Source organism: Artemia sp. Qi Xiang Cuo, chromosome 10, assembly GCF_049724085.1.
Source record: "Artemia sp. Qi Xiang Cuo chromosome 10, ASM4972408v1, whole genome shotgun sequence".
NCBI classification, from domain to species: Eukaryota; Metazoa; Arthropoda; class Branchiopoda; order Anostraca; family Artemiidae; genus Artemia; species Artemia sp. Qi Xiang Cuo.
The window spans coordinates 9,356,422-9,382,338 of NC_142803.1; the positions used below are offsets into that span (position 1 = coordinate 9,356,422).

Sequence of the window (25,917 nt, forward strand, 5' to 3'; positions counted from 1 at the left end):
TTTTATTAAAGCCATTATGTGGCAAATTTCTGTCTGTTATTGGGAAGTGTGCATACAATTTTCGGGTGGGGGGTAGGTGGGTGTGTGAATTTTCTTTTTGAAGATTTTATACGGTGGAATTTAAGGGAAGTTTCCGGGGGTTAAGCTTTTCAGGGGAAATTTGCCAGAATTCCAGTTTTATTAAAGCCATTATGTGGCAAATTTTCTGTCTGTTATTGGGAAGTGTGTGTGCATTTTTAGGGTAGGGGTAGGTGGGTGGGTGAATTTTCTTCTTGGAGATTTTCTACGGTGGAATTTTGCATGGTAAGGGACGTTTCCGGGAGTTAAACTTTTCAGGGGAAATTTGAACTTTTCAGGGGGAACTCCCTTTTAGTTGTCCTTCTTTCTCTTTGCCGACTCAATTTTACGTTTGGAAATGTTAAGGATAATTGTCCAGGGTAAATTTTCACCGGGATTGAATTGTCTAGAAGATCTCTCCGTGGGGGGGGGGATTTTTACCTGAAGGTTGAGTCAGATTTTCAGGGATTATTTAAAACGATCAGAAATTAAATAAAAACAAGTTTCTTCAACTTAAAGTAAGGAGCAATATTAAAACTTAAAATGAACAGAAATTATTACGTATATGAGGGGGCCCCTTTTCAACACCTCGCTATTTACACTAAATTTTGGATGTTGTCCCAATTCTTTAATAACAACTCCTGAAACACACGGGTCGTTTAATTAGAATAATAAGAAGCTTTTTTATAAGGACCATAAAACTGTAGCGTGAAGAGTGAGACGTTGAGGAGGGGGCAATACCCCACATATGTGTAATAATCTCTGTCCGTTTTAAGTTTTAATGTTGCTCCTTACTTTGAGTTAAAAAAACTTGTTGTTTTTTATTTTCTGAAAGAAAAAGTATAAAAAGAGTAGGGCCATTATTCAACAATCAACACTCTTTTTCAAAATATAATGGTTGAGACCTGGCAAATACGCCAAGATATAAATCTAGACTATACTTCAGGAAACTTCAGGAACTATACTTCAGGAACTTCAGGAAAAGACACTATAATAATGAAGTTTTTATTTTATAATATCTAGAAAGTTTCTATGAATCAAATTTTCACTTTTCCTTCCTTTTTTATCCTTTAATTATTTTTAAAATAATTTTTATCCAAACGTTCTTGCTGTTTCACTATGATATGATTCTATAGACCTGTTAAAGAATAAAATGCCCGATGGCTAATGACTCAAGCAATGAATAACAATGGGTAAGTAATATTATTTAGGGCTATACCTGGCATCATTAGAGGGGTTGGGGCAATTGTTGTCAAACATTTTCTAGTTCTTTTAATTGTTTTCAAACGGACAAAATATCATTTTCAAACATTTATCTTACCTAGGGAGATGCCCTCCTCCATATGGATATGCTTTAGCCAAGGCCTTATCCAGGGGGAAGGTGGTACTTGGTTTGACCCCCCCCCCCTGAAGCTTTTGTCCGACTCGTGAAACATGACAAAAATGTACATAAACAGTTTTTGATGCGTTTTCCGAAGTTTTATTTGTAGAACCTCCCCGAAAAATCATGAATACGCCCTTGGCTTTAGCTCACTTGTTACGTAGTTTCATACTATGGGTAATAGGGGCCCGGGTATACGCCTGAGAGACTCCGGTTTTTTTTTACCTTAAAATATAATGTATTTTTAAAAGGGTTTTCTCTCCTTTTCCTGTAGTTTCAATGAAGTACGCACATCTTGTTTTTTTTGCGGTTTCGAATAAATTGGACCCCCCCCCCCGCCCCAAAAGAAACTTCTTGCAAACCGAAATCTCAATTTATAATGTGTATTTGAGCGATTGTCGTGGCTTTATAAGCTTTTGTAAGTTAGTAAAATTTATATAAATATAAGTAACAACAGCGCCTACATTTAAGGGGGTTGCCGTACTCTCATCTTAGGTTCGTTTTGTACGGAGTGGAAGTATGGATCTAAAGACTTAGAACCGAAGGCAGGCTTAGAAGCGTAGAAGACTGGGTTGTAGGTACACAGTCAATGCCGTACCCTGAGTGGGATGGGGGCTACCGGGCTCGACCCCCTCTCCAATTTTGTTGGACTTGAGGAACGTAACAAAAATATATATAAACAGGTTTTTGATGTGTTAAAATATGTAAACCACCTCCTGAAAAATAACCCCCCCCCCCGAACAGAATTCTGGATTTGCCATTGTACACAGCTATTTGAACCCCATAACGGCTATTTTCGAAGAATTAGAGGGGGAGGTGAGGTAATTGTATTTTCCAGTATCTCGGGAGGGGAGGGGGAATTTGTCATTTTCAACAATATATTAAAAAAGGCATTTTCAACGAAAATACCCCAGTAAAGGTCTTTTTCAAAATCTAGGGGGGCATAGGTTCCTCTGCCCCCTAATTAACGCCACTGTAAACCTAAAACAGACAACTTTTAATCATCGCTTAAAATTTTTTCCCACCAGAGCTGATTTTCGCACTTAATGCATTTTGATTTTTGGACATCCCAAATACAAAATTAGCTATGTTGATCTTGTGTCCCGTATTACTTTCTTTGAAGATTGATTCGCCACATAATTTCCGTGTATTTTTTGTTGTGTCATAGGGGCTGACTACATTTCCTAAAGCAATTACGGAATAACATCTGCCTTCCTGCTACCAAATTTCTGCTTCAGTGATTTAAATGCTGGTGTTTTGGGTAACGGCGTTTGCGCTGCGTTACATTCTGCTTTCCCTTACTATATATTAAAAAAGAGAAAAAGTGTGTTTATAATAACGTTTTATGCACAAAAAAAAGAAATGAAATATGAGGCGTCATTTTCATTCTATGTTTCAAAATAATGGTAGTAGTTATTATAAGGTGTCACTAAAGGGATTCAATGTCAGGAAAAATATGTTTTGATTTATTTAGCTTACAAGACCGCATTAGGACTCGTACGGGAAGTTCATGCTCAGTGTTCTTCTTTTTTTGCTGGTTATTCTTATTGTCTTGTTATTCTATGTCTTTCCTTTTCAGCTTATAAGACTGCATTAGAACTAGTAAGTGAAGTTCATACTCAGTGTTCTTCGTTTCTTGTAATTTGTAAAGGATAACCAGTACTTTGAGCAGCAGGATTTGAAATCCTGAGGATAGGGGTTTGAGTCCTGGTGTCGCTGTTTATTTGTTTGGGACGAGGTCAACGGTGCGACTCTGTAAGTTCAGCCAGAGTCGACCCAGCTCTAAAAGAGTAATTGGGTACCTGGAGAAATCTAGGGGAAAACAAGAAAGTGTCGGATGATATGCCCCCCCCCCCCCATGCACGCGTTGCACTCCCGGCTGAAGGCAGAAGACCAGGAGATCGGTACCTGCGCTACGCAGACCACTGGTCAGTATGCGAAAAGTTTATATATATATATATATATATATATATATATAATATATCAGAGAATTCTTCGAACCAAGGTTAGAATATTGTAAGCCACGACAATGGCATGGCTTAAGTATGCCTTTGAAACATGGGCGTTTCGAAAGTTTGAGGACGGTATACGAGATATTTTCTATGGAATTTTTAAAGACAATTTTAGACTTTCGTTTGACTTGCCGTATATCATACAATGGGCTGCAAAGAAAGTTTGGTTTGATCCCACTTCCTGCGACTATAGTGAGAGATACCATAGGAAGGAGCAAAGAATTAAGCCTTGAATAGATTTGCGCGGAGGAGCCAGAATAGCTGTTGGCCTCAGGTGGCTTAGTGCTGCATTGAGTTGTTAGTAGTAGCTTGAATTCACAGCTTGCCTCTGAGACTTGACAAACAAGAAAAAAGTAATAAATGAATAATAGAATTAAATAGCCGATAAGACCAAGGGTAATGTCAGTCAGTGGACAGAAACGAAGCGAAAATGACAAAAGCAGATGTATCGGCAAGGACCTCTGCCAGGCCGTCTTCAGTGCTAAAAAAACTAACTTTTAAAGGAAATTTGAACAGAGCACCAGAAACCCCTAAAGACAGACCTAATCTAGTTATCGACTTCTCTGTCTCTTGCGTGTATAAAGTGATGTGGTGGACAGGCACTTAAAATGAAGGTCGGTGGTGGGGGATATTGTCCTTTCCACCTGAAATCTGAAATGTAAGGATTTCCACCGTAGTTTCCAATCTTTTTATTCAATTTACCCATTTGTTTTGAATATGGATTCATGCCTATCTGTCTGCTGATGCGTATATCATGGTTAAACCGCGTTTAGTGCAGGGTTAGGCTATTTGCCTAGGTCCAAGTAAACAAACTGAAAGTGCATGTTAGCTGTTGAAAATCAACGCATTTCTCTCTCTTTCTCTCTCTAAAAAAAAAAATAAATAAATAATAGCAAAAACAGTCTAGTTTTCAGAATTTTAGCTCGAAGCTCCCGGGTTGTATGAAATATGAAAGCAAATGAAACGTTTTCTACAAGGATAAATAAAAACGAGATCCATCTAGGGATTCAACTGACATCACTAACCGATACAGCTACCGGGATGCACACACGCAGTGGATCTTACAGAAACCCATAAAGTTATACTAGAAGCTCCTTGAACCAGTGGGGGAATTGTCGTTATCACTCCTGTTTTCAGATATGCTGGCACAAAATCGGTCCGAAAGCAGTTGATGAGTAAGGCCTAACAACATCCCTTTTTTCCCTGAAGCACACAAGCGCTATATAAGATAAGGCACTTACATTTTTTTTTGGAGGGGGGTGGGAATAGTAAAAAAATAGGTTTTTGAAGATTTGAATAAGAAATTTCCAGAAACTCGGGAAAATTTAGGATTTTGGTGGGGGATAGACCTCCAGTCCTCCCCCTCTGCGTACATCCCTGACAAGATATACGGGTTTCATCATTGTAAAATTTATTAAAATTGGGTCTTGACTATTTGATGGCCACAAATTTTACAGTTCTCATTTACATAGAGATCATAAAATTGCATAATTCAGCTGGTCGTTGCTTTGCAATATAATCCTTCATTACATTTACAATAATTAATTGTCATGCGATACAATTCCGAATAAGGGTTATTATTTCGTTTGCATTAGTATGCATTATTACACACCTTAATAGACATATTATAAATGCTGCTTTTAGTATTTTTTATTGATTGAAAGACTGAAGGAAAGAAGCATAATCAGAAGATGTGAATGGCAGTTTTTCATGATGCATTTATAATTGATGATGATTTGCAACTTCTGATGCATTGTCCTAAATTTATATTGACATTAAGGTAATGTCTATTTAACGTCCCTTAAATTATAGTTTTGGCTTTGGTCAGTTCAGTGGCATTAGTTCACGGATATTTAGGGGGAGGAGGTGAAAGGGTAACTCCCTTTCCCTGTTTCTGAGAAAGGGTCGTCCAATTTTAGTTTTGTGTTTTTATTTTAAGGTTTTTTTTTTATGTTTTTATCAGTTTTATTCTGCACTGAGGACGGTCAAGCGGAGGTCTTGGCCGAAATATTTGCATAATTTTCAATTTTCTCTGGCTGTTAATTATCCTCGTTTTCTTCCTTTCTTTGCGATTTTATGTTTTATAATACATATAAAAAAATATTTTTCAAAACCTAAGAGGGGGGGGGGGCGTTAAAATACCTATGGTACACTACTCCCCCTCCCCAATTAACGCCAACGTTTGGCTTTAAATAAATGTTTTTCTAAGAAAAAAAAACTAAAAAAATGACAATTTCTGTGTCAAAAAATCTTTTAATCTAATTGGTAATAAATCCCCCCTTTGAAGTATAGGGTTTATCATACCGTAGTGTTTCCAACTGAGTAGGATGACAGCAGAAAGTTCTGATAGCCTGCTTCGTATTTTTTTTCTTGCATTTTTTACCCATTTGTTTTTTTTTGGGGGGGGGGGCGGGGGGGTGGTTAAAAATACTGTGTTGTACAATTTCAGTCTTTCTTGTTTTGCTCGGTAACTTAGATTTAATTTTTTCATTCAGCGACATAATTTTTGTATGTAGGCTGTTGCTTAGTGCGTCGTCCCTTCGAAACCAATTGATACAAAAAATATACTACAACATAAGCATATGCTACATACTGCAAAATAGAACACCTATTCTGTTCACTGCACAAACCTTACTGCAACATAAAGTGTATGTTGCAAATATATTCAATAGTGTATGTTGCAAATATATGCAAATACATTCAACGCAAATATATGTTACATTACATTTTACTACTACTACATATACTTATACAACTACACTACAGATACATATACTACTACTACACTACAATAATTTCGATTCTTATCCGATTAGAAGTTTAACTTTAAAAAAACGACGTTTTCCCGATGAAAGTAAAGAGCGAAGTTGAAACTTAAAACGGACAAAATTCCTGCGTCTGAGTTTATGCAACATATTTTTGAAAAACGGATTCAAATAAACTGGTTGCTGATATTTCCCAATATTTTTAGAATATTTCTAGTGCTGCACTAGAAACTTTTGTCTTAGATTTTTAAGAGAGTTAAAATCGCGTCGTAAATTTTTTTTTTATTTCATGGCCAGTAAAAGACTAGTGAGATATGAATTATCCTCTTATTTCCTGCTGGCCACTCAAAGATTTTTCTTCCTCCAATCTTTTTTTGTTGCGTCGGTTTCATTTTTCAATATAGTTGCTACTTCACACCCCTCTTAAACACTGTAAAAAAATCTGGAATTTTGCCAAAAGAAAGGAAAGAGAACAACGGTATACTTGTAAACCTCCTGTTATCGGTTTTCGACTATCTAGATTTGCATAGTACCCTTTTCGAGCTTCTCAGTATTTCTACGCCAGAAATTACACCAATAATGCCACTTGGATGGGATAGAAAATATACAAGAGAGAGGATTAAAACTTACTTATATGGTTTTCAACCGTGGAGATTATAATAGTACCTTTTCAGGGTTCATAGTGTTTCTACTATATATATGGGACCAAAGAGTGCTATTTTTGGTGCCGTATGGCACTTTATGATGGCGTTATCATGACAATTTTATAAAAAAAACACGTAGATACAAAAATGAGTTTTTAAGTGAAATCTTAAATAGTTCTGTTAGTAGACGACTTATGAAAAATATTAAGGAGGGCTGGGAGGGAGGATGTACAAGAAAGGGGATTTTAAATCTCAGGGCTATGGTTTTCAGCCATGGAGATTATGATCGTGCCCTCTTCATTCTTCACAGCCCTTTAATTCCACAAATGACGCCCAAAATGCAAATCTTGGGTGGCATTTTGTAATGTCGTTATCAAGTTAAACTTTTACAAAGCGATTAGATATAAAAATCAGCTTTTAAGGAGCCCTTTATCAGCTCTCTATGATTTTTCTGTGCCCCTCTAGCGGCAAAGACAACGAAGAAAAGGACATCAGTTCTACCCATGCGAAAAGTGATTTTTGCTGTGATTTTCTGTATGGAGTGCTCGACAATGGCCATTCCAATGGCGTACTTTTCGTTTTATTTGACACCATTTTCGAGTGGTTTCAGTCTCTTTTTCAAAATCCTTTTTTGCAAAGTAACATTTTACTTCCAGGATTAATCGAAATAATACTTACCATTCATTAACCAGTTTTTTCTCACTAGACAGTTTTTTTTTAATATGTATTTTAAAACTTTTGATTACTATGTGCCGAGGTTCCCTCTTGTCATGGTTGCAGCGATAGCTGCAACAGTACCTTTCAGACGAATGATAATGCTTAATTAATTTTCGATTAAATTAAGTATGTGTTTTTATCTTCAGCCCAGTGTAAAGAAAAAGTTAAAAAGAGATATATAGGCCTATTTTGATGGATAACGCTAGTTGGTGTTGGTTGTTTTCTTGGAAGCAAGTTGAAGTTTCCTATCTTACCAGTTTCTTAATTTCTTTGCCATGGACATGACACTGGTATGAGCACGAACACACAAATGTTTACAATAACGATGACAGTTCCTAATCTTTTCCAGGGACGCATGTGGTATTTTCTGGGGGGGGGGAAGACTGCAAAGTTCCTGTGCTAGAAGAGTCAAATTTTTCCAAACACGGTTTTGTACAGTTTTAATTTTTCAGTTATATGGGGGCAACTGTCAGGTATGTACTCTCGCCCGTCAAAGGTACAGCTGGTGACTTATTTTAAATGAACCGGGTAATGTTATCGTGCAAAAATAGCGTCGTAAAAAAAAAAAAAAAAAAAAAAAAAAAAAAAAAAAAACGGAACTTATTATATCGCCAACGCTAAAGCTTGAAGTTAGGTTAACCCTAATAAAAAGTTCCTAAACATGATGAAAACGTAATACTTCAGAAACAAATTTGGGCTAAATACTTGCACATTAGGGGGGGGGGAGGAGGAGGAGGAGGATAACCTAAGATAACCCCCTCCCCCCTTCTGTGTTGTAAATAGGCCTATATAACCCAAATTATGTAGTTCCAATGTATTCACTTGTTTTACACTGAGCTTAAGCTATTTGTTTCTTAATACAGAAATATAAAACCGGTTTTTTTCTCGATTACACAGCGGAAACTTGAGTGTTGGCGGTATATATATATATATATATATATATATATATATATATATATATATATATATATATATAATATATATATATATATATATATATATATATATATATATATATACATATATACATATCTTTATAAACGAGCAATAATTTTATATATGTATATATTTATGTATGTACTTATTTTTTTTTTTCGAAAAAGGCTCCATATTTTTTCGGGAAAATTGGTATCTTGAGATATTCTCGCATTAAAAATATATATATATATATATATATATATATATATATATATATATATATATATATATATCTTTATAAACGAGCAATAATTTTATATATGTATATATTTATGTATGCAATTATTTTTTCTCGAAAAAGGCCTCATACTTTTTTGGAAAAATTGGTATCTTGAGATATTCTCGCATTAAAAAAAAAAAAAAAAAAAAAAAAAAAAAAAAAAAACTAGATATGTCAGAAGTCTGAGAAAAATTCGTTGAGAGCCTTAATGTTGGTTTTTGCAAATGACGCCAAGTACTATGTTAGTACATCATATAAACATTTTCTTATATGATGTCATGCATAGCATAAATAAGATTGCTGAGTTTCCAACTCAACAGTTATTTATATAATATAATGTCTGTAAAGGCAAAAAAAAAAAAAAAAAAAAATATGAAAATTAACACCAAAAATTGCGGCAACACCAATACGGGTAGCTAAAGCAAATTCCGTTGCTAAATTGTATGAAGTAATCAAAATCTAAAAACGTGTCAAAAATGAAAATGAAGAGCAGAGACACGGGCGATTAGAAGATATACGAAAACGACAATTAGAGTGTGTCAAAAATGAAAATGAGAGCAAAGACACGCGGTTAGAAGACATGCGACACCTGGCTTGTGAGCAAGGCAAATATGAAAATGAAGAGCAAAGACAAGCGGGGTTTGTAGACATGTGACACCGAGCATTTGAGCGAGTCAAAAATGGAAATGAACAAAAAATACACACGTGGTTAGAAGAACAGCGACAATGTATCAAAAATGGAAATGAAGAGCAAAGGCACGTGTGCTTAGAAGACATGCGACACCGAACATGTGAGTGTTTCAATAAAAATCAACCTGGACAGCGAGAAATAAACCGTGTCAAAATTTAAAATGATTGCGATGATGATTGGGTTTGGGATTTTGACATGGGGATGAGGTCATCAATGCATACCACAGTTTTGAAAAAAAACCCCATAAAACAACAAAGTTTCGGCGATATGTATTTCATTATGACGAAAGACCAGCCGAGGTAAAACAAACCAAACAAATTGAAAATAACAACCATGATGATTGAGTTTTGGATTTTGACATGGATAAGGTCATCAATGCCTACCATATATTTCAAAATAAAAAACGTGGACTAGATAAATCGTTGGAAGAAAAAGAAGTTTTTTGTCCCACCACCTTAACAGTTAAAAAAATCGAAGGTTCGGTGATATGTGTTTCATAATGACAAAAGACAAGCTGAGGCAAATGTATTAGGTCTAATAAAAAAAATGTAATTTTACAAAGGCACTACTTCTAATTTAAGTTCCATTTGGACGTCATGACGTAAAGAAAAGGCTCAATTGTCTAAAGGCTCAAGGCTCAATATATATATATATATATATATATATATATATATATATATATATATATATATATATATATATATATATATATATATATATATATATATATATATATATATATATATATATATATATATATATATATATATATATATATATATATATATATATATATATATATATATATGTATTGCCAGTGTTGCCTCATAACTATTTACAAAAATTATGACTCACCTTCATTTAGAAACTATGAAGTATGATCCTTTTCAGTTTATAAATTTAAGCATGGCAACACCCTAAGGAAAGCTATACATTTCTTTATTCTGCACAAGGTGGATTGTTAGGTTTCATTTGATTAGGAATCTTCCCTCACCTGGTGTTAAATGATCAATAGGCCTCTTCTGAACTCCTACATGGCGCGAATGTTTCATATCCGGGATTCCGGGCTTCTCTTACGCATGAGGAAGCTCGATGGCGGACGCGACCAGTTAGGATGTTGTAATGGTGCTGAAAGGATGAGTGTTTTCCGTTGTTGTATTGGGCAGCAACCCAGACAACCCAAGTGCGGTTTTATGCTCTTACATTTATTTTTAAAAATCTGGCTATAGATTTAGTGCGATATAGGTGGTTCAAACTCAAAACCTATCAAGTGCAAAAAGAAGTCTTGAGCAATCATAACGTGGAATTGCTAGGCATCATAAATAGAAAATAAGGATGTATATTAGGGTTTGAATGTGAATAAGTCTGTTAGTACATGTCTGGTATATGGTCACCAATTCACGATAACGTAGATTTGGCATGGATTTTTTCTTCAAATTTCTTTTAGTAAAGATACAGGAAAAGAGGTTTTCAAAACCTAGGAAGGGGAGGACAACTTGTTTTGATTTTTTTCCCGTGTTGGTCTTAGATTTTATCTGGAAAAGAAATAATACGGAAACACTGTCCAAGTATCTAGTCTTCTGCATTCAGAAATCTTGTATGTTAACAAATTTCTTATGTTTATAATTGTAAGGTATTTGCGTTTCTTCATCAGTTCGTCTACGTCAAGGCCGTACCCAGGATTTTTTTCGGAGGGGGTTTTAATAAAAAAAAATTTGGGGGGGGGGGTTTACACAAAAAAACTAAAAAAAAATGTTTATATCCGTTTTTGTTACGTTTTTACGAGCCAGACAAACATTTCGGGGGGGGGGGGGTCAAATCGGGCCCCCTGGATACGGCCCTGATCTACGTACATCTTTTGTGATGTACGGATAAAATGTGGTTTTCCAGGCAGGTGAATTCTAGGCCTTAAATTTTATTGAATATGTCTTGCCGTAAAAAGTGCTTCGGGGAGGTGGTCGGGTGCCTTCGGAATTCTTCTCCATTGACATTTCAAAATATTTGCAATTCTCTCCCAATAATTTATCGTATAGTTGGCCTTTTTTAGCTTGGCCTCCACCCCGGAATGAATCCCTGTGTACCTACTTGAACCCCTCCCTCTGGCTACATCACGAAAGTGAGCTTTCTACTCTTTAGAAAATGATGCACCCCCTTCAAATATTTACGGTTCTCCCTCCCAATACTGTTTCTTACAGTTGGTCCTTTTTTCCAACTTTGCCTCCGCCCTGGAATGAATTCCTTTATATGTATTTAACCAAAATTTCCTGTGTACACCACGAAATTGAGCTTTCTGTTCCTCAGAAAATGATGCAAGCCCTACCACCATCCATTATTTCCTGTCGGTAATTAAAGCAGGGTGGATCTTTCGCCCGTTTGAATGAGTGTTTCCGAAGTTATTGTTTTAGGTAAGCATGCCCTGTTTTTCCCATGGCAGGGAGACAATGGCGCCCATTGGGGGGAGGGAGTTCGAAAAACATCTCTTATTGGTATTTTCATTGAAAAAAAATACACCCCCCCCCATAGATTTTGAAGTATGTATTTGGCCGTCTCCAACATTTTTTTGAATTAGTGTCATTGACAGTAACAGTTTTATTGAAGGGGACATACCGATTATGATTTTTGTGGTAAGGAAGGGGGATAATTTCTCCTGTTATCTAAAAAAAAATTATACATGACGCTGTTTTTTTTGTTTTTTTTTTATGTCTGTCGTCTGTCGTTTTTTTTTTTTCTTCTTAGTAGCCTACTATTAGAATTTTATCGCTCTTATAGTGTTTATCATTTTGCTTTCATTGTATAATTTCTTTTTATCTGTATAATCATTTTAATGTCATTATTTCTAGTTAATGATATGAAATGCTTATTTATTTTACTAAAATTCTGTAGTTAAATTCTTGTTTTCACACATATTGAAGTATAAAAGTAGAAATCGCCGAGTCTGCTATAAGGAAGTCAGGAATATTGCATAAGAGCGTATGGTATTTCTGATTATGGAATTTATTTTATCTTATTCAAAGATCTTTATTACAAAGAATCATTCAATTATTAAAAACAAAATAATCGATGCGAATAAAAGTTCGGTATCACAAATTACTTAAACAAATGTTTGACCACACCCCTTCTCTATTGGCTAACACTGACTTCGTATTTATAGAGATTGAGGTTGAACAAAGAGCTTACGAGTATAAGAGATTAGTAAGGTTATTCTGTTTTGATGAATTAATAAGACGTGCATTCTTAGCTGTTTTGAACTTGGGGTTCGAGGAATTTTGAAGGAATAGGTTGAAGACTGTCTTTATAACTGTTCCGTTAACAAATAGCTTTCTATGACCCTGCCAGCGCAAGGGATAATTCCCAAATGTGGAAACCCGTTAAAACAAAGGGGCATCGAGATATAGCCTATGGTTCTTTAAACCACGCCAAAAAGTTCCCATTTCCCTTAAATCATTCCTTACGACATTATCTCGCCCCATTTGGGGACGATTTTTTTTGTTTGGCCCTAAATGGTTGGCCAATAAGGACGAGCAACCTGGCCAGGCTGCCAAGACGAGCAACCTGGCCAGGACGCCAGGCTGCCCGGACGAGCAATCTGGCAATCTTTAATCCTCCCTGGAATAATCTGACGATAGAGACTATGCGTGGCAATGAGTATCACAAATTAATTGAATTAAACTTCTTGTGTAACAAGTTAGAGGGAACTTATTTTGAAACTTACCCATTACAGACTCGAACGCCTCCAAAGAATTGCAGAAAAAGTACATCGTGATGCCAAACAAGTGGAAGTCAAGCTTGGTGACCTTGAACAGCAGATTGAGGAGGAAGCACTAAAGATCTACCGAGCTCATCCCGCTGACGTTAAGCGAAACTGCGATTTGATCAACCAAGAAGTTGATGCTTTAGATGATGTTATTAAGTCAATGTTTGGTGATGTGCAAATGCTTAAAGATGGCAGGCATAATCAAGCGGCTGAAATGCACAAAAGGTAAGGCGTCAAGCATTAATTTGACAAAATAGTAAACTATAGTAGATTAATTTTTAGCTTAATTGTTTTACCACTTTATGATGTTTTATAAACTGCATGGATCATTTAACAAAAGACAACTTTCCTTTTAACCCCAAAAAAAGTAAAAAGAGGATTTACCAGTAACATGCCTATGTTTAATTGAACTGATGTTTAATGTTAATTGAAAAATGTTTAATTATTAAATAATTCTCAATGTGTATTTTATAACCTGGGTTTTAAACAAAGTAATTGCGCAGCAAAAAAGCCGGAGGTTGTAGGTTGAGAGTATAAAGGCCTATTTTACGGATCGTCGATAACGATCGTAAAGTTTACCTATTTCTGCTGATACATAATTTATGATTGGTAATTAAACTTTGGCTCTCCCATTGGTATTTTTTGCCTCTCGGACTCTGTAGCTACTGAAACTGTGATTCTTTGGCTTTGGGGGGGGGGGGGAGGGGGTTGCACGTGCCAGTGATGTCATGGAAGGGGGGGGGCAAAAAGTAAGAAAAAAGGTACTTTTCAAAATCTAGGAGGGAAGAGCCCCCTTCCCCTCCAATGACAGCACTAAAACATGTCCCTGTGTCTCCTGGATCTGGCACAGTCCTCAGTTTTTTTTGTTTTTTTTTAACTGCCACACGTAGATCTAGTTAGACTTCTATGCCCTGATCTTGATGTCTTGTCAGTTGCCTGGCAAGTTGTGTAATTGTTGCAAGATATGTGCGCAGACCCTGCACAAGCTGTCCTGGGTGTTCTTTACCCTCCATTTTCCTATTTTTTTAGTTCTGGGTCAAGTTACTACATTAGCTTCTCGAAAGAGTCTTATTTTAATCATTGCCTTGGCCTTGCCCTTGGTCACTACGGAGTGGTGATCAGTTCAGCTCGGAAATCCTTTTCAAGCGTTTGTTCGGTTTTTAGATACTAAATCTCAGTTTCGTACGTGTGGTTATGTGCTTGATTATCGCATGATCGACTTCATTTCCTGTCGTTAACATGCAATTTGTTAACGCACGATTTCCAGATTCTTATATAAAACCTTAATTTTTTATCATAAAAGTGTCAAGATTTACAGTCCTCTATTCATATTTTTTTCTATCGATGAATTATTCCTTATTTTTTTTTTAATGTCTATGAAGATGCTGAAATCTGAAAAAAAAACGAAAAAAAACAACAACAACATGGAAATACAGAAGAGAAGCAAATGCTTGGTGCTTCAACATGAGCTGAATAGTAGTTTGAAACTACTAACGTGACTACCCTGTTGTTGCAATATGGATTGAGGCTCTACCTGGCAATATGGGGCCCAGGGTTCGATCCCCAGCGCACATGGGCGCCCATATGAGGGGGCAGGGGGGGGGGCTCTTGCCCCCCCCTGGCTGAATGATGCTGCCTTATTTTTATATTTTTGTTCTGAGATTTCTATTATATAGCATTAAAAGTAGCAATTAGACGAAGTTTGCCCCCCCCCTGGAATTCAGCTTATGGGCGCCCATGCCAGCGCAAGCATTGTTGGGCGACACGTTTGTTACTTGTTATTGTAAAAAAAGACTTTGCAACTGATACGTCGATGAGACGCCCTGTGCGCCAGCAATAGCTCTGGAGGATATTTATTTTTTACTAACTTTATTTATTCTTTATTTTTATCCTTTATTTTGTACTAGCTTTATTAATTCTTTATTTTTCATCCTTTATTTTGTACTAACTTTATTAATTCTTTATTTTTTATCCTTTATTTTTCACTAACTTTATTTGTTCTTTATTTTGTACTAACTTTATGTATTCTTTATTTTTTATCCTTTATTTTGTACTAACTTTATTTATTCTTTATTTTCTATCCTTTATTTTGTACTAACTATATATTCTTTATTTTTTATCCTTTATTTTGTACTAACTTTATATATTCTTTATTTTTTTTATCCTTTATTTTGTACTAACATTTATTTATTCTTTATTTTTTTTCCTTTATTTTTACTAACTTTATTTATTCTTTATCCTTTATTTTGTACTAACTTTATATATTCTTTATTTTTTATCCTTTAATTTTTACTAACTATATTTATTCTTTAGTGTTTATCCTTTATTTTTTACTGATGTCACTAACTTTGCAGTGTTGCTAATTCGGAACTTGAAAAGCTTAGATAAAACTTGAATATGGTTAATTTCAATTTACTAAAGTTTGCATTTTGATAAAAGGTCAAGTTAATTTGGATCCAACCCGATATTTTCTGAAAGTAGGCATATTCTTTTGCCTTTAAACAAAATTGTAAGGGTTGGGTTAGTCTCCAAAACATGTTATTAAAAATTACACACTAGCTATGCCTATTGTGCTCTTTTGCCGAAGTTGGTTTTTCATAAATAATCCAATGTAAACCTTACATTAGACACAGGGATGTACGCGGGGTAGAGGTCTTGCCCCCCCCCCCAATCCTAAAATTTCCCGAGTTTCCCGAGTGCAATATTTGCTCTTTGTGTTGCTAATTTTGTATTCCTTTTGAAAGCGGGTTCATCTTGATTGGCTCCTAATTCTTTTTTCTGCATCAAATCCTTTCTTATACTTAATTTTGTGAAAATTAGGGTTGAGAGTGGCTCCTAATTTCACTTTATTCTGTTATAATTTTGTATGATTCTTCTTATAAAGAGCATCCACTTCTTATTCAAATTATCTTTTTATCCCCCCCCCCCAAATAAAATTTCTGCTTATGTGCCTGCTTAGACCCTCCCGAAGCACCTATTACATCGAAAAGGGATATTCAGTCTTCTTGGTATTCTGTTGCCCCAGCACATTTTATCACTTGGGTTGCAGGATAGCCCAATTTAAAGCAAATTTAATTGATTATCTTTGCTTTCACATTTTGACGGTTCAAAGCGGCAACACTGAAAATGTAGCACTGCCCTAAAATCTTCATAATTTTGAAATAACCAAAGGAACAATCATAAGAAATTACGATTTTCAAGTATGAATAAGATGGATCCACGGGGACAAAAAACATATATTTTGAATGTCCCTGGTACTTTAAGCCACGCTCACTCGTGTGCTTAGGTAGACATCAGTTCTAGCCATGTTCACTTTGGGCCAATCAGGGCTGCTCATAAAACAGGAAGTAAATTCTGATCAGTAGAAAATGATTACACCTAGATCTTGATCTATAGCTAAGCACGGATGTGGATGAGATTCATTGAATCTCTTTTTGATGAATAGTTTGAGAAAGGAAGGCGTCTTGACGTGTATTCATATTTTGGCGTAAAGGGGGCACTAAATGAAAATTATGGGAATAAATGCAATAAATATAAAAACTTGGACCCAGAAGTTGAAAATTATTTATACATTTTTTTTTTTACTTAATCAATTTTTATTAACAGTTAGAAGTCAAGTGTCAGGATCTACCAGAACAATCTGGCATGTTGTCATCTGATTTTTTTTTCCCACTTCATTTATATTTTATTGATCAATAGTTTTAAAGATTATAAAAAAATTAACTGAAATAAAACAAAAACCATGACGTTGAGATCTGTACTTCGATTAGAATGGATAAGTCTATAAATAAAGAGACTGAGGGAAAATTCTAAGGGATGTCAAACGTTTTCGAATCGTCTTAAGAAAATGTACACCCTAGGAGTTTGCTTCATATGGACTGTGGAAAGATTGATTTTCAAATGGCTTTGTCTGAAACAGATTCACTATATATGTTGTTTCTAATAGCTTATTAGAACTATTTTTATTGTCTGAGTGTGTCGTAGCTGTGGAGGGGGCGGGATGAGGACTTTCCTCCCCTGAAACGTGAATGCCTTGCATGAAAATTCTTTCGAAAATTATAAGATCTCTTAGAAAAAAAAAAAAACAAAAAAAAAAAAACAGTTCTTCGAGATGACTCTAACCACTTGTAGAACTGAATGCCAGCAACGCCCGTGAAATTAAGTTTAAAAAAATAATGAAGACACAAAAACATTTTTCTTAGTCTGGGGGGAAATGGTTGTTTTTTTCAATGAAAGCACCAAAAAAGGCTTTTTAAAAAAGAAGATTTTCTCCAGTTGGAAAAATTGGCTAAATAAATCCCCTTTCATTGGCTACCCTGGCCCCCCTATAGGATTAACACAGGGCCTTATCCAGGATTATGTCGAGGAGGGAGGGTATAAAAAGCGTATCAAAACCTTTTTTATTACGTTTTTACGAGTCGGACAAACATTGAGGGGGGGGGGGCTTCAAACCCCTCTACCCCCCCCCCCCTAGACACGGCCTTTTGACATGGATAGCATTTTACTGACTTCATAAACTTATTCTATTAGTATTTTGTATTTAGATCTAATTCAAATGATGAGTCTACACCCTTCCAGAAATGGAAATTTTGTAGCCATTAACACTAATTTAAATTCACAATTTTTAATTGTGAGGTATTATGCAAACTTTTGATTGGTTAATTTACGTTGAAAGATACAAGCTGCCAAGTAAAATGTCTATAGTCTCTGGTGATATTTAGTCCTGAATATTTAATTATGTTTCCAAAAAATTTTAGATTTCAACAGTCTCGTACGTAAAGATGTACTTGTTCTGATTCTCATCCTCGGAAAATTTCAGTAACATTACTGACCTGTTTAAGTAGCCTACTTGTGGTTCCTTCAAGTTTGTTTCATTGAAACTATTTTGAGTTCAGATGAATTTCCCCCTCCTCTATCCAGAAATAAATTCTTGCATACTTGTTTGATATTCATTAACAAAAATAATAGGGTTTTCACGTGTTACCATATATATGAAATTCCCCTTTTTTTTGTTGCTTTGCGATTATTCACCACAGCGAAATGAATTGTGCTAAATGCATCACCCACCAGTCAGGGTCAGAGTCAGGGAAGATCCGGGTAATGAGACACCCACCACCCTGGGAAACAAGAAAAAAAATGTAACAAACGAGAATATCACGATTTGAATTTATCCCGATTCCATTTGAATTGTGGTAATTTAACTGGGGTGCCCATATCCCAAGGCCATATCCAGGGGGGGGTTACCCGGTTTGACCCCCCCCCCCCCGAAATTTTTGACCGAGTCGAAAATAAGTAAAACCTAGGTAAAAAATCAGTAAAATTAGTCGAAAACTGAGTCAAAAATTAGTACCCCCCCCCCCCCCCGAAAAAAAATCCTGGATCCGCCCTTGCCATATACCCTGAAAAATTCCCTGTTGGTGTATGATAGCTCTTGTTTTCATTGTGTATGTGGATTATTGTGGACATGTGTGTTTATGTGGATTATTAGGAGGTGTTATAATGGGGTTTAAGCTAAACATATTAGATATGCAAATATTAAGGCGGTCGGGGGTATTGAGGCGGGGGCGGTCGGAGGAACCTCAACTATATTAGATTTGGTTCCTTTGTAGTAAGATTGTCATCCTAACTTTTTGTTTTGTTGGTTGAGTTTCTTCTGCAAAGACATGCAAAAGAACACGAGGTATTAGGCAATGATTCACTGTAGGATGCTTCAAATGCATTTGGCCTAAAGGAAAAAAACAGTTCATCAATTTTGTAAACAGGAAACATTCGACTTCAAAGACTCTAATTTGTATTTGAATTAATGTCCATGTTTACTCTTATGTCATTTATGACATTTAATTTTGAGAAACTTCTCATCATGAAAACGCCATAAAATTTTGACTGTAAATCTGATGAAAACCATTTTTTTTTTTTAAGTTATTAATATTATGACAGAAAATACGACTCATTCTTACAACCTCTCTAAGCTATGTTCTGGTTGGTTAATTTAATGAAATCTGAAAAAGGGCCCAATCTAGTCTCCTTAGAAATCTTAGATTTATTATCTTTTCCAGGGTGCCAATTGAGGGGGGAGGGCAACCGTCCCGTAGTTATATTTTTGCTCCCCCCCCCTTAGATTTTGAAAGAAGAGCCTATTTTGGTATTTTTATTGAAAAAATTAGCTTCCTCCTCTAAATTTTGAATGATACATTTTGACTCCCCCTCCCCTACATTTGTGTGAATAACAATGCTCCTGGTATTATATTTGCTTTTACCTAATTTATATTTTAACCTAATTTACGAATCAGTTATCTGATGATAACTGAAGTTTTTTTTTTGTTTTTTTTTTTTCGTAAATGTTTCGATAGAAAAGAGAACAAATTCTTAGACTCCCTCTGGACTGCACTCTGAAATGGATAATTTAGTTAATTCGTAAAACGAAACCAATTTAGTTTACTTTTCATTTTTTAGCAATTAGCACATTTATGTTAGCAATTAAATGGTGAAAAATATGTCATTCCATTTTTTGTTTCTTTTTTTATCGTTTGAAGTCCAAAGAAGATGGCAAATGGTCCAAGATCAAAAGTGATTGAATGTGGCCGCGGGCCGCACGCAGCTTGTGACACACTCTTGTTGTCCATAGCTTTTGTCTACGAAATGAAGAAATATAGAAACATACCAAGTGCTTGAAGATCCAAAGTGAATGGTGCAAGCTTGGCCAGCCTGTGTCTCGTGGGCCACACACGGTTCTTGACGTTTAATCTTGTGGCCTGCAAATATAACAGCAATATAAAACAGCAAATATTAAGATTGAAGGTAAAAGCAAAAGTTAGTGCAATTTGTGACCACTAAATGTAGCCAGATTACGTATATGGCCCTCGGGAAGAAAAAGATGGATTGATAATCGATGGATTTTTCAATTTGACCACCTCAGATATTGTCAGTCGGAGCAAACGACAGATTGGTTATTGATTACTAAATGAAGGCAGATTACCGATTTGGCCATTAGAAGGAAAAATATGATTGACATTCGATATAATTGTCTGTCATAAAGATTGTCAATCGAAGTCAGCACACCACAAAGTCAATCCACGGATGTGGACCTCAGATAGAAAAGAGGGACTGACAATCGATAGACTAAAACACTGTCCCGTTATTTGCGTCACTAATTTTACAACTTTCGTTTAGTATATCTCAATACTGTACTCTGTATTTTCAGTTCGAATGTTCAATGGAAGTGCGTCATCAATTGGCTGAGAGTGGGCTGTGCTTAAGATGTGGCTTTTTCAGGCTAAGTCGAACTTTCCAGTGACTAGCTAGGCTGTTGGGCTAAGAATACTGGAGTTGCTAGGGACTCTCTTCCCCTCCCTTTTTACTTTTTCTGGCTGGTTCGATCTCCATTAGTACTTTTTAAGGCACAAAAGACAAATTAAGTGTGTCTGAAGTAGCGTTTTTTTGTTTTTATTTTCTTTTTCATATACCAGGATGAATAAAATCCGGTAAAGAAAAAACTGTTTTCGGTTGGCTGACTTTGTCTGAAAATGCCATAATGAAGACATGGGTTAGGCGCAGTTGACGAAATTCCAAGATCTGGCTGGAAAGGAGCAAAAATGAGCTTGTTGAAAAAGTCTGTTGATAAATAACAAGATAAACAAAAGCAACTAACAACATAGTTGTTATGTTGTTATAAGCTTTCATAACATAGTTGTTATAAGCTTTCCAAGATCTGGCTGGAAAGGAGCAAAAATGAGCTTGTTGAAAAAGTCTGTTGATAAATAACAAGATAAACAAAGGCAACTAACAACATAAATGAAAACTTTGACAACATGAATGAAAGTAATTATCTGAGTAGGTTTAAAACTTTGTTTATCTGTTTAACTAACTATCTGTTTATTAAATAGTGCGTGTCTTAAGCATATTCTGTCACGCTATACTAAAATTCGCACACCCTAGCCGCCTTTAGTTCTACTTTCGTCTGTCTAGTCCCTCTATGGTGATGGTGTGTGCATTGTGGCCAACTCTATAACACCTGGGTTCATCACTTTCCTTTTTTTACAGGAGTATTCCATCAAACAACTGTCTGGAGATCAGTGACAGCTATAAAATCTGCTAGGAATAATAACATTAAATGATTAAAAAGCGGATGGGTGCTTTCAAAAATAGGTGCTTTCATTTAAACAAAAATAGGAACATTCCCTCTATTTTTTATTCGGAAGAGCGACTCAAAGTCCTACGAGTCGTGTTTTTTTATCAACAACAGAAACAGCTTTCACATAAAACCGATGGATTTATGACGGGATACATTTCTAGGTCATTCGTAAAAAATAATCGCATGTATTTGTTAAATTTTCTCTGAAATTCTTTTCTGCGACTACCCTGGCTGTTAAAAAGTAGTGGTAAATTTGAACTGAAAGCCAAATCAGGCAAAATGCCAAGTCTCATCAGGATCAATAACCCGCCATTGCACGTCTTGATGGGGTGGGACCAATATCACCTTATTCGGGAGCACCTTGATTGGTTACCCATTTTGACGTTGTATTGCCAACTTCGCCTGAAAAGGCATAGATAGATTTATTCACACGAAAGCCCTATTAGGCCATGGTGACACACAACAAACAAGCAAAAAAAAAAAAAAAAAAAAGACGTAAAATGACACAACACTAAAACTGACTATTCAACCAAGTCTTCTCGATGCCTCATACCTACCCGGACGAACCTTTCAGTATTATTTATATCAAAATAACACCTTTTCTTCAAAATTTCCAAAATCTAATCTTTCCCCCGGACCTCCCTACCAAAAATTTCCAGCTGCAATTCCCTAAATTCCTTACATTTCCCTAAAAAATGGTGCAAAGATTTATCAATCTCTCCGCACATAGGGCAACTGTAAGGACCATCCCTCAATCTAGACCTCCCTAAATGTCTCCTTTGTTCTCCAAGAGGCATAAAATTCTCCTTTATAAATGTTATTCATTTTAAATCTTCCGGACTTAATCCCATTTTTAGATAAGCTTCTTCGTCCCATTTCTCCTTGACCTCCGCATAACCCCAGGGATGGCGAGGTGGCCTTCTCAGCTTATCAAACCTGAACCACTTGAGACTCTAGCCTTGTAGCAACTAACCTAGATAGTCCCTACCAATCCTACTGCCTTCTTTCCCTCATTCCAACAATTACCTACCCCTGCACGTTCCAATGTATTCTTCACCTGATTTGGCCACGGATCCTTCCTCCTATCATGAGGCATTGAAAATGCTTGTTTAACTAGCCTATCATCTTATATCGATGACACCCTTTCCCAATATTTAACCATACTAATTAGCCTACTATGTCTCATACACTTTATTCTTAAAGTGTACACTTTATACACTTATTCCCCTCATACACTATACACTTATTCCCCTCTCAGCACTAATACATTAAACTTATTATCAAGGCCTAACATACGCTTAAAAAACCTCAACTGGATTCTTTCTAAATTCACCCTTACTAAATTTATATAATTTGTCAAGCTTAAACCACAATCTTGCTCAGAGACAGATTGTCAGAAGCATTTATTTTTTGTATTCATGGGACTTTTGGCAAGGGCGCAATATTTATCAGTCACATTTATGTTTTTGGGGTTCAAAGACTATATCAAAGATGGCTCTCATTGTGAACATCACCATTTTGTCTACTTCAAATGAAAGTTGTATTAAAGACGGATGGCCGCAGTACTGGAAATTTTTCTAATAACGGCAAAGCCGACTCTTGGGAGGGAAGGGGGGTGTTTTTTTTTCGGGAATGATTCAGAACAAAGAAAAGGGCATTTATGCCACACTATTTTCGAGTTGGTAACTTATTTTTCGCTATGCTGGCAGTTACTGTCATATTTACATTTTTAGGGTTCAAAGAATACATCAAAGATGGCTCTCATTGCGAACTATGTTTCAAAGTAGGTTGGTCAGCATTTTGTCTACTTTAGATGAGAGTCGCATGTCCCGATCGACACTGGAATCACGACTTTTCGAAACGAACGAACATTTTAGACATCTACGCGACTGCACAGAATGGGTCAAATCCAAATTGGTGAGCTTTCATATTATTTACTTTATGAGTCCAACTATGAGGATCGCTATGTATATATATATATATATATATATATATATATATATATATATATATATATATATATATATATATATATATATATATATATATATATATATATATATATATATTTTTTATGTAGCGAATATGGAAGACGGATCTTCTTTTACGTTTTAGGTTAATTTTGTCGCCCGAAATCAATAGCGCAAGACAGTCTTGAAACGGAAAAAATGATGTTGATTGTTACTGGTCGTCTCACTTTTATTCTCAAATATTTAATTTGTAATTTCGCTTGTCATATAATAATAAGGCAAGAATGTATATAGGTTGAATCTGCTGTAACAAGAACGAATGCTTATAATAGCTAGCTAGGGTAGCTAGCGTAGCTAAGGATTTCAGTGCTGGGAGACAATACCCTCCTCCTCTCCTCCCCCTCCCCTCCATTATAACTACCACAATATAAGTAGATCACAGTATCGACGAAGAAAAAGAAACAGCTTTGCGCCCCTTCAGAGGCTGCGCCCGGGGACATTTATTTAATATTTAATCAAGACTAACTGTTCGAAGCATTGTATACAAAATTACCAGAAAGTTAAACTCAAGACTATTTACTATTCCATGAATGGTATCAATAGTCAATTTCTTTGACTCCTGTGCTAAATCTCTTGACAGAAAACGATCTTACGGAGAATCTGAGGACTCTGATCTTACTTCTTAGGCCGTTCCTTTGCAAACATCTTTCTTCATTGTGCTATGATCAGCCGTCTAAAGACTGATGAAACTGTTGTCTAAGTTCTCGTTTCAATGTTCTATTTGGCACTGAACTGTAAGATCTTAACACTTTGATGAAGCAAAAAACAATAATCTGGATAGAAGAAGGCAAGATCTTAGCACTTTGACGAATCAAAGAACGGGCCTAGTTTATAGTCTCCAGTTTATTTAGGGCAAATAGTTTATAGTCTTAGTTTATTAGGGCAATAGTCTCCAGGGAGGAAAGAAGTTTCTTTCCTCCCTGGAGACTATTGTTACTAAATTAATAAAAAAACAAGCTTTTTCATCTGAAAGCAAGGAGCAACATTAAAACTTAAAACGAACAGTAATTATTCGGTATATAATATATAGTACATAATATATAATATATAATATATATTATAACATACATATATATATATATATATATTATATAATATATATATTATAATATATATATATATTATATATATTATATATATTATATATATATATATATATATATATATATAATAATGTATAATAAATAGTCGTTTAAGGATACAAAATTTCACTGTCTTAGATTAGTTCCACATTGTTTTTCCTGTTGTTTAGCTCTGCACTCAGGGGTGTGGTCGTGATATTCCTCCCCTCTTCCCAAAATATGAAGATTTCTATTAAGTGTTTCTTAAGCTTCCTTATTTTGAGATGTCAAATTTCTTTTGTTAGGCCCTATTAAAATTTTTGTGGAAATTATTAAAACGCTGGATACTCAGGTTCAAAGGTCACTGTCTGAAGTATCCTACTCCTCACTTGAATACATCTGTGGGAATATAATACAGTCTTACCTTTAATTCATCCTTTTTATGTGCATCGAAAAAATTTATTCCAGTAATGGGAATAAAAAGCGAATAGGACAAATAAAGCGTCATTTGGGGAGGGGTATTTGCCATCCCTCTAGCTTTTGAAAAATACCTTTTTTGAGGCATTTTCATTGAAAAGTGCATTTTTTGGTATTTTTGTTGTAAAAAAAAAAATGCACCCCCTGGATTTTGAATAAAATGCATTTACCCCTCCCCCCCCAACATTTCCGTAAATTGACGCCACTATTTTTCCGTGGCACTCTAGCTACTTGTCCACAAAGTAGGATTTAGTCAAAACTAAAAATATGACCTTTCATTTGTAAACTAAAAAAAAGAATTATGAATTTTTGGGAAAAATATGGCTGCTTCCAAGAGAAACCTGTTTCCAATGCAGCAAAAAAATCACGTCTCCAGTTTGTTCCGCTCGTATTTTCACTGTAAAAAAAGAGACTTTCCGAGTAAAGCAAAACAAGTTTATACGTCGGTGCTTTGACATTAAGTTGAGATTTTTGAATCTAGTCATCAATAATTTAAAAAACCACAAATTATAGCGAACAAGCAGCCATATTTTGTTTATTAAGCTATAATTCTTTAGGATAGCTAGCTGTTTCCTTTGTTGATTTCTCAACTGTGGTTAGACTAAGCATGTCTTTTTTGACACATTTTCTCCACAAAGAAATTTACGATTCAAAAAGTTTTATTCTTTTTTAGTTTCTTTAGTTTGTAAGCTAGTTTCTTAGCTTTAGTTTTTTAGTTAGTTCCTTAGTTTTTTTTTTTAGTTAATTTAGACTCAAAAGCCGTTGTTTTTTTGTGTCCTTTTAAAATACTTATATTTTAGTTTCTTACAAAAGAACTAGGTTTAAAAAAGGTGGAGTTATGTCGTACCGTCTCTATGAAGAAATTTCTCTGTAAAATAGGGTTGTTAGTTCGATCTAGTAAGCTCCTGAACTACCACTTTCGGGAAAAGAGTCAGCCGTGCGGAGCGTGTGGTAAATCAAACTGGGCCAGACCAAGCACAATTTTTAAATGAATACGTG

At 35.4% G+C, this 25,917-nt stretch overlaps 1 protein-coding gene across 1 annotated transcript in view; it reads left to right on the forward strand.

The window, feature by feature from the left end:
- shot (dystonin-like protein short stop) overlaps nt 1-25,917 on the forward strand; it is a 429,136-nt gene that overhangs the window by 148,342 nt on the left and 254,877 nt on the right. The window contains 2 exon segments of the mRNA XM_089095886.1: nt 13,187-13,444; nt 23,084-23,267. Coding sequence (XP_088952012.1) covers nt 13,187-13,444; nt 23,084-23,267 — 442 coding nt within the window.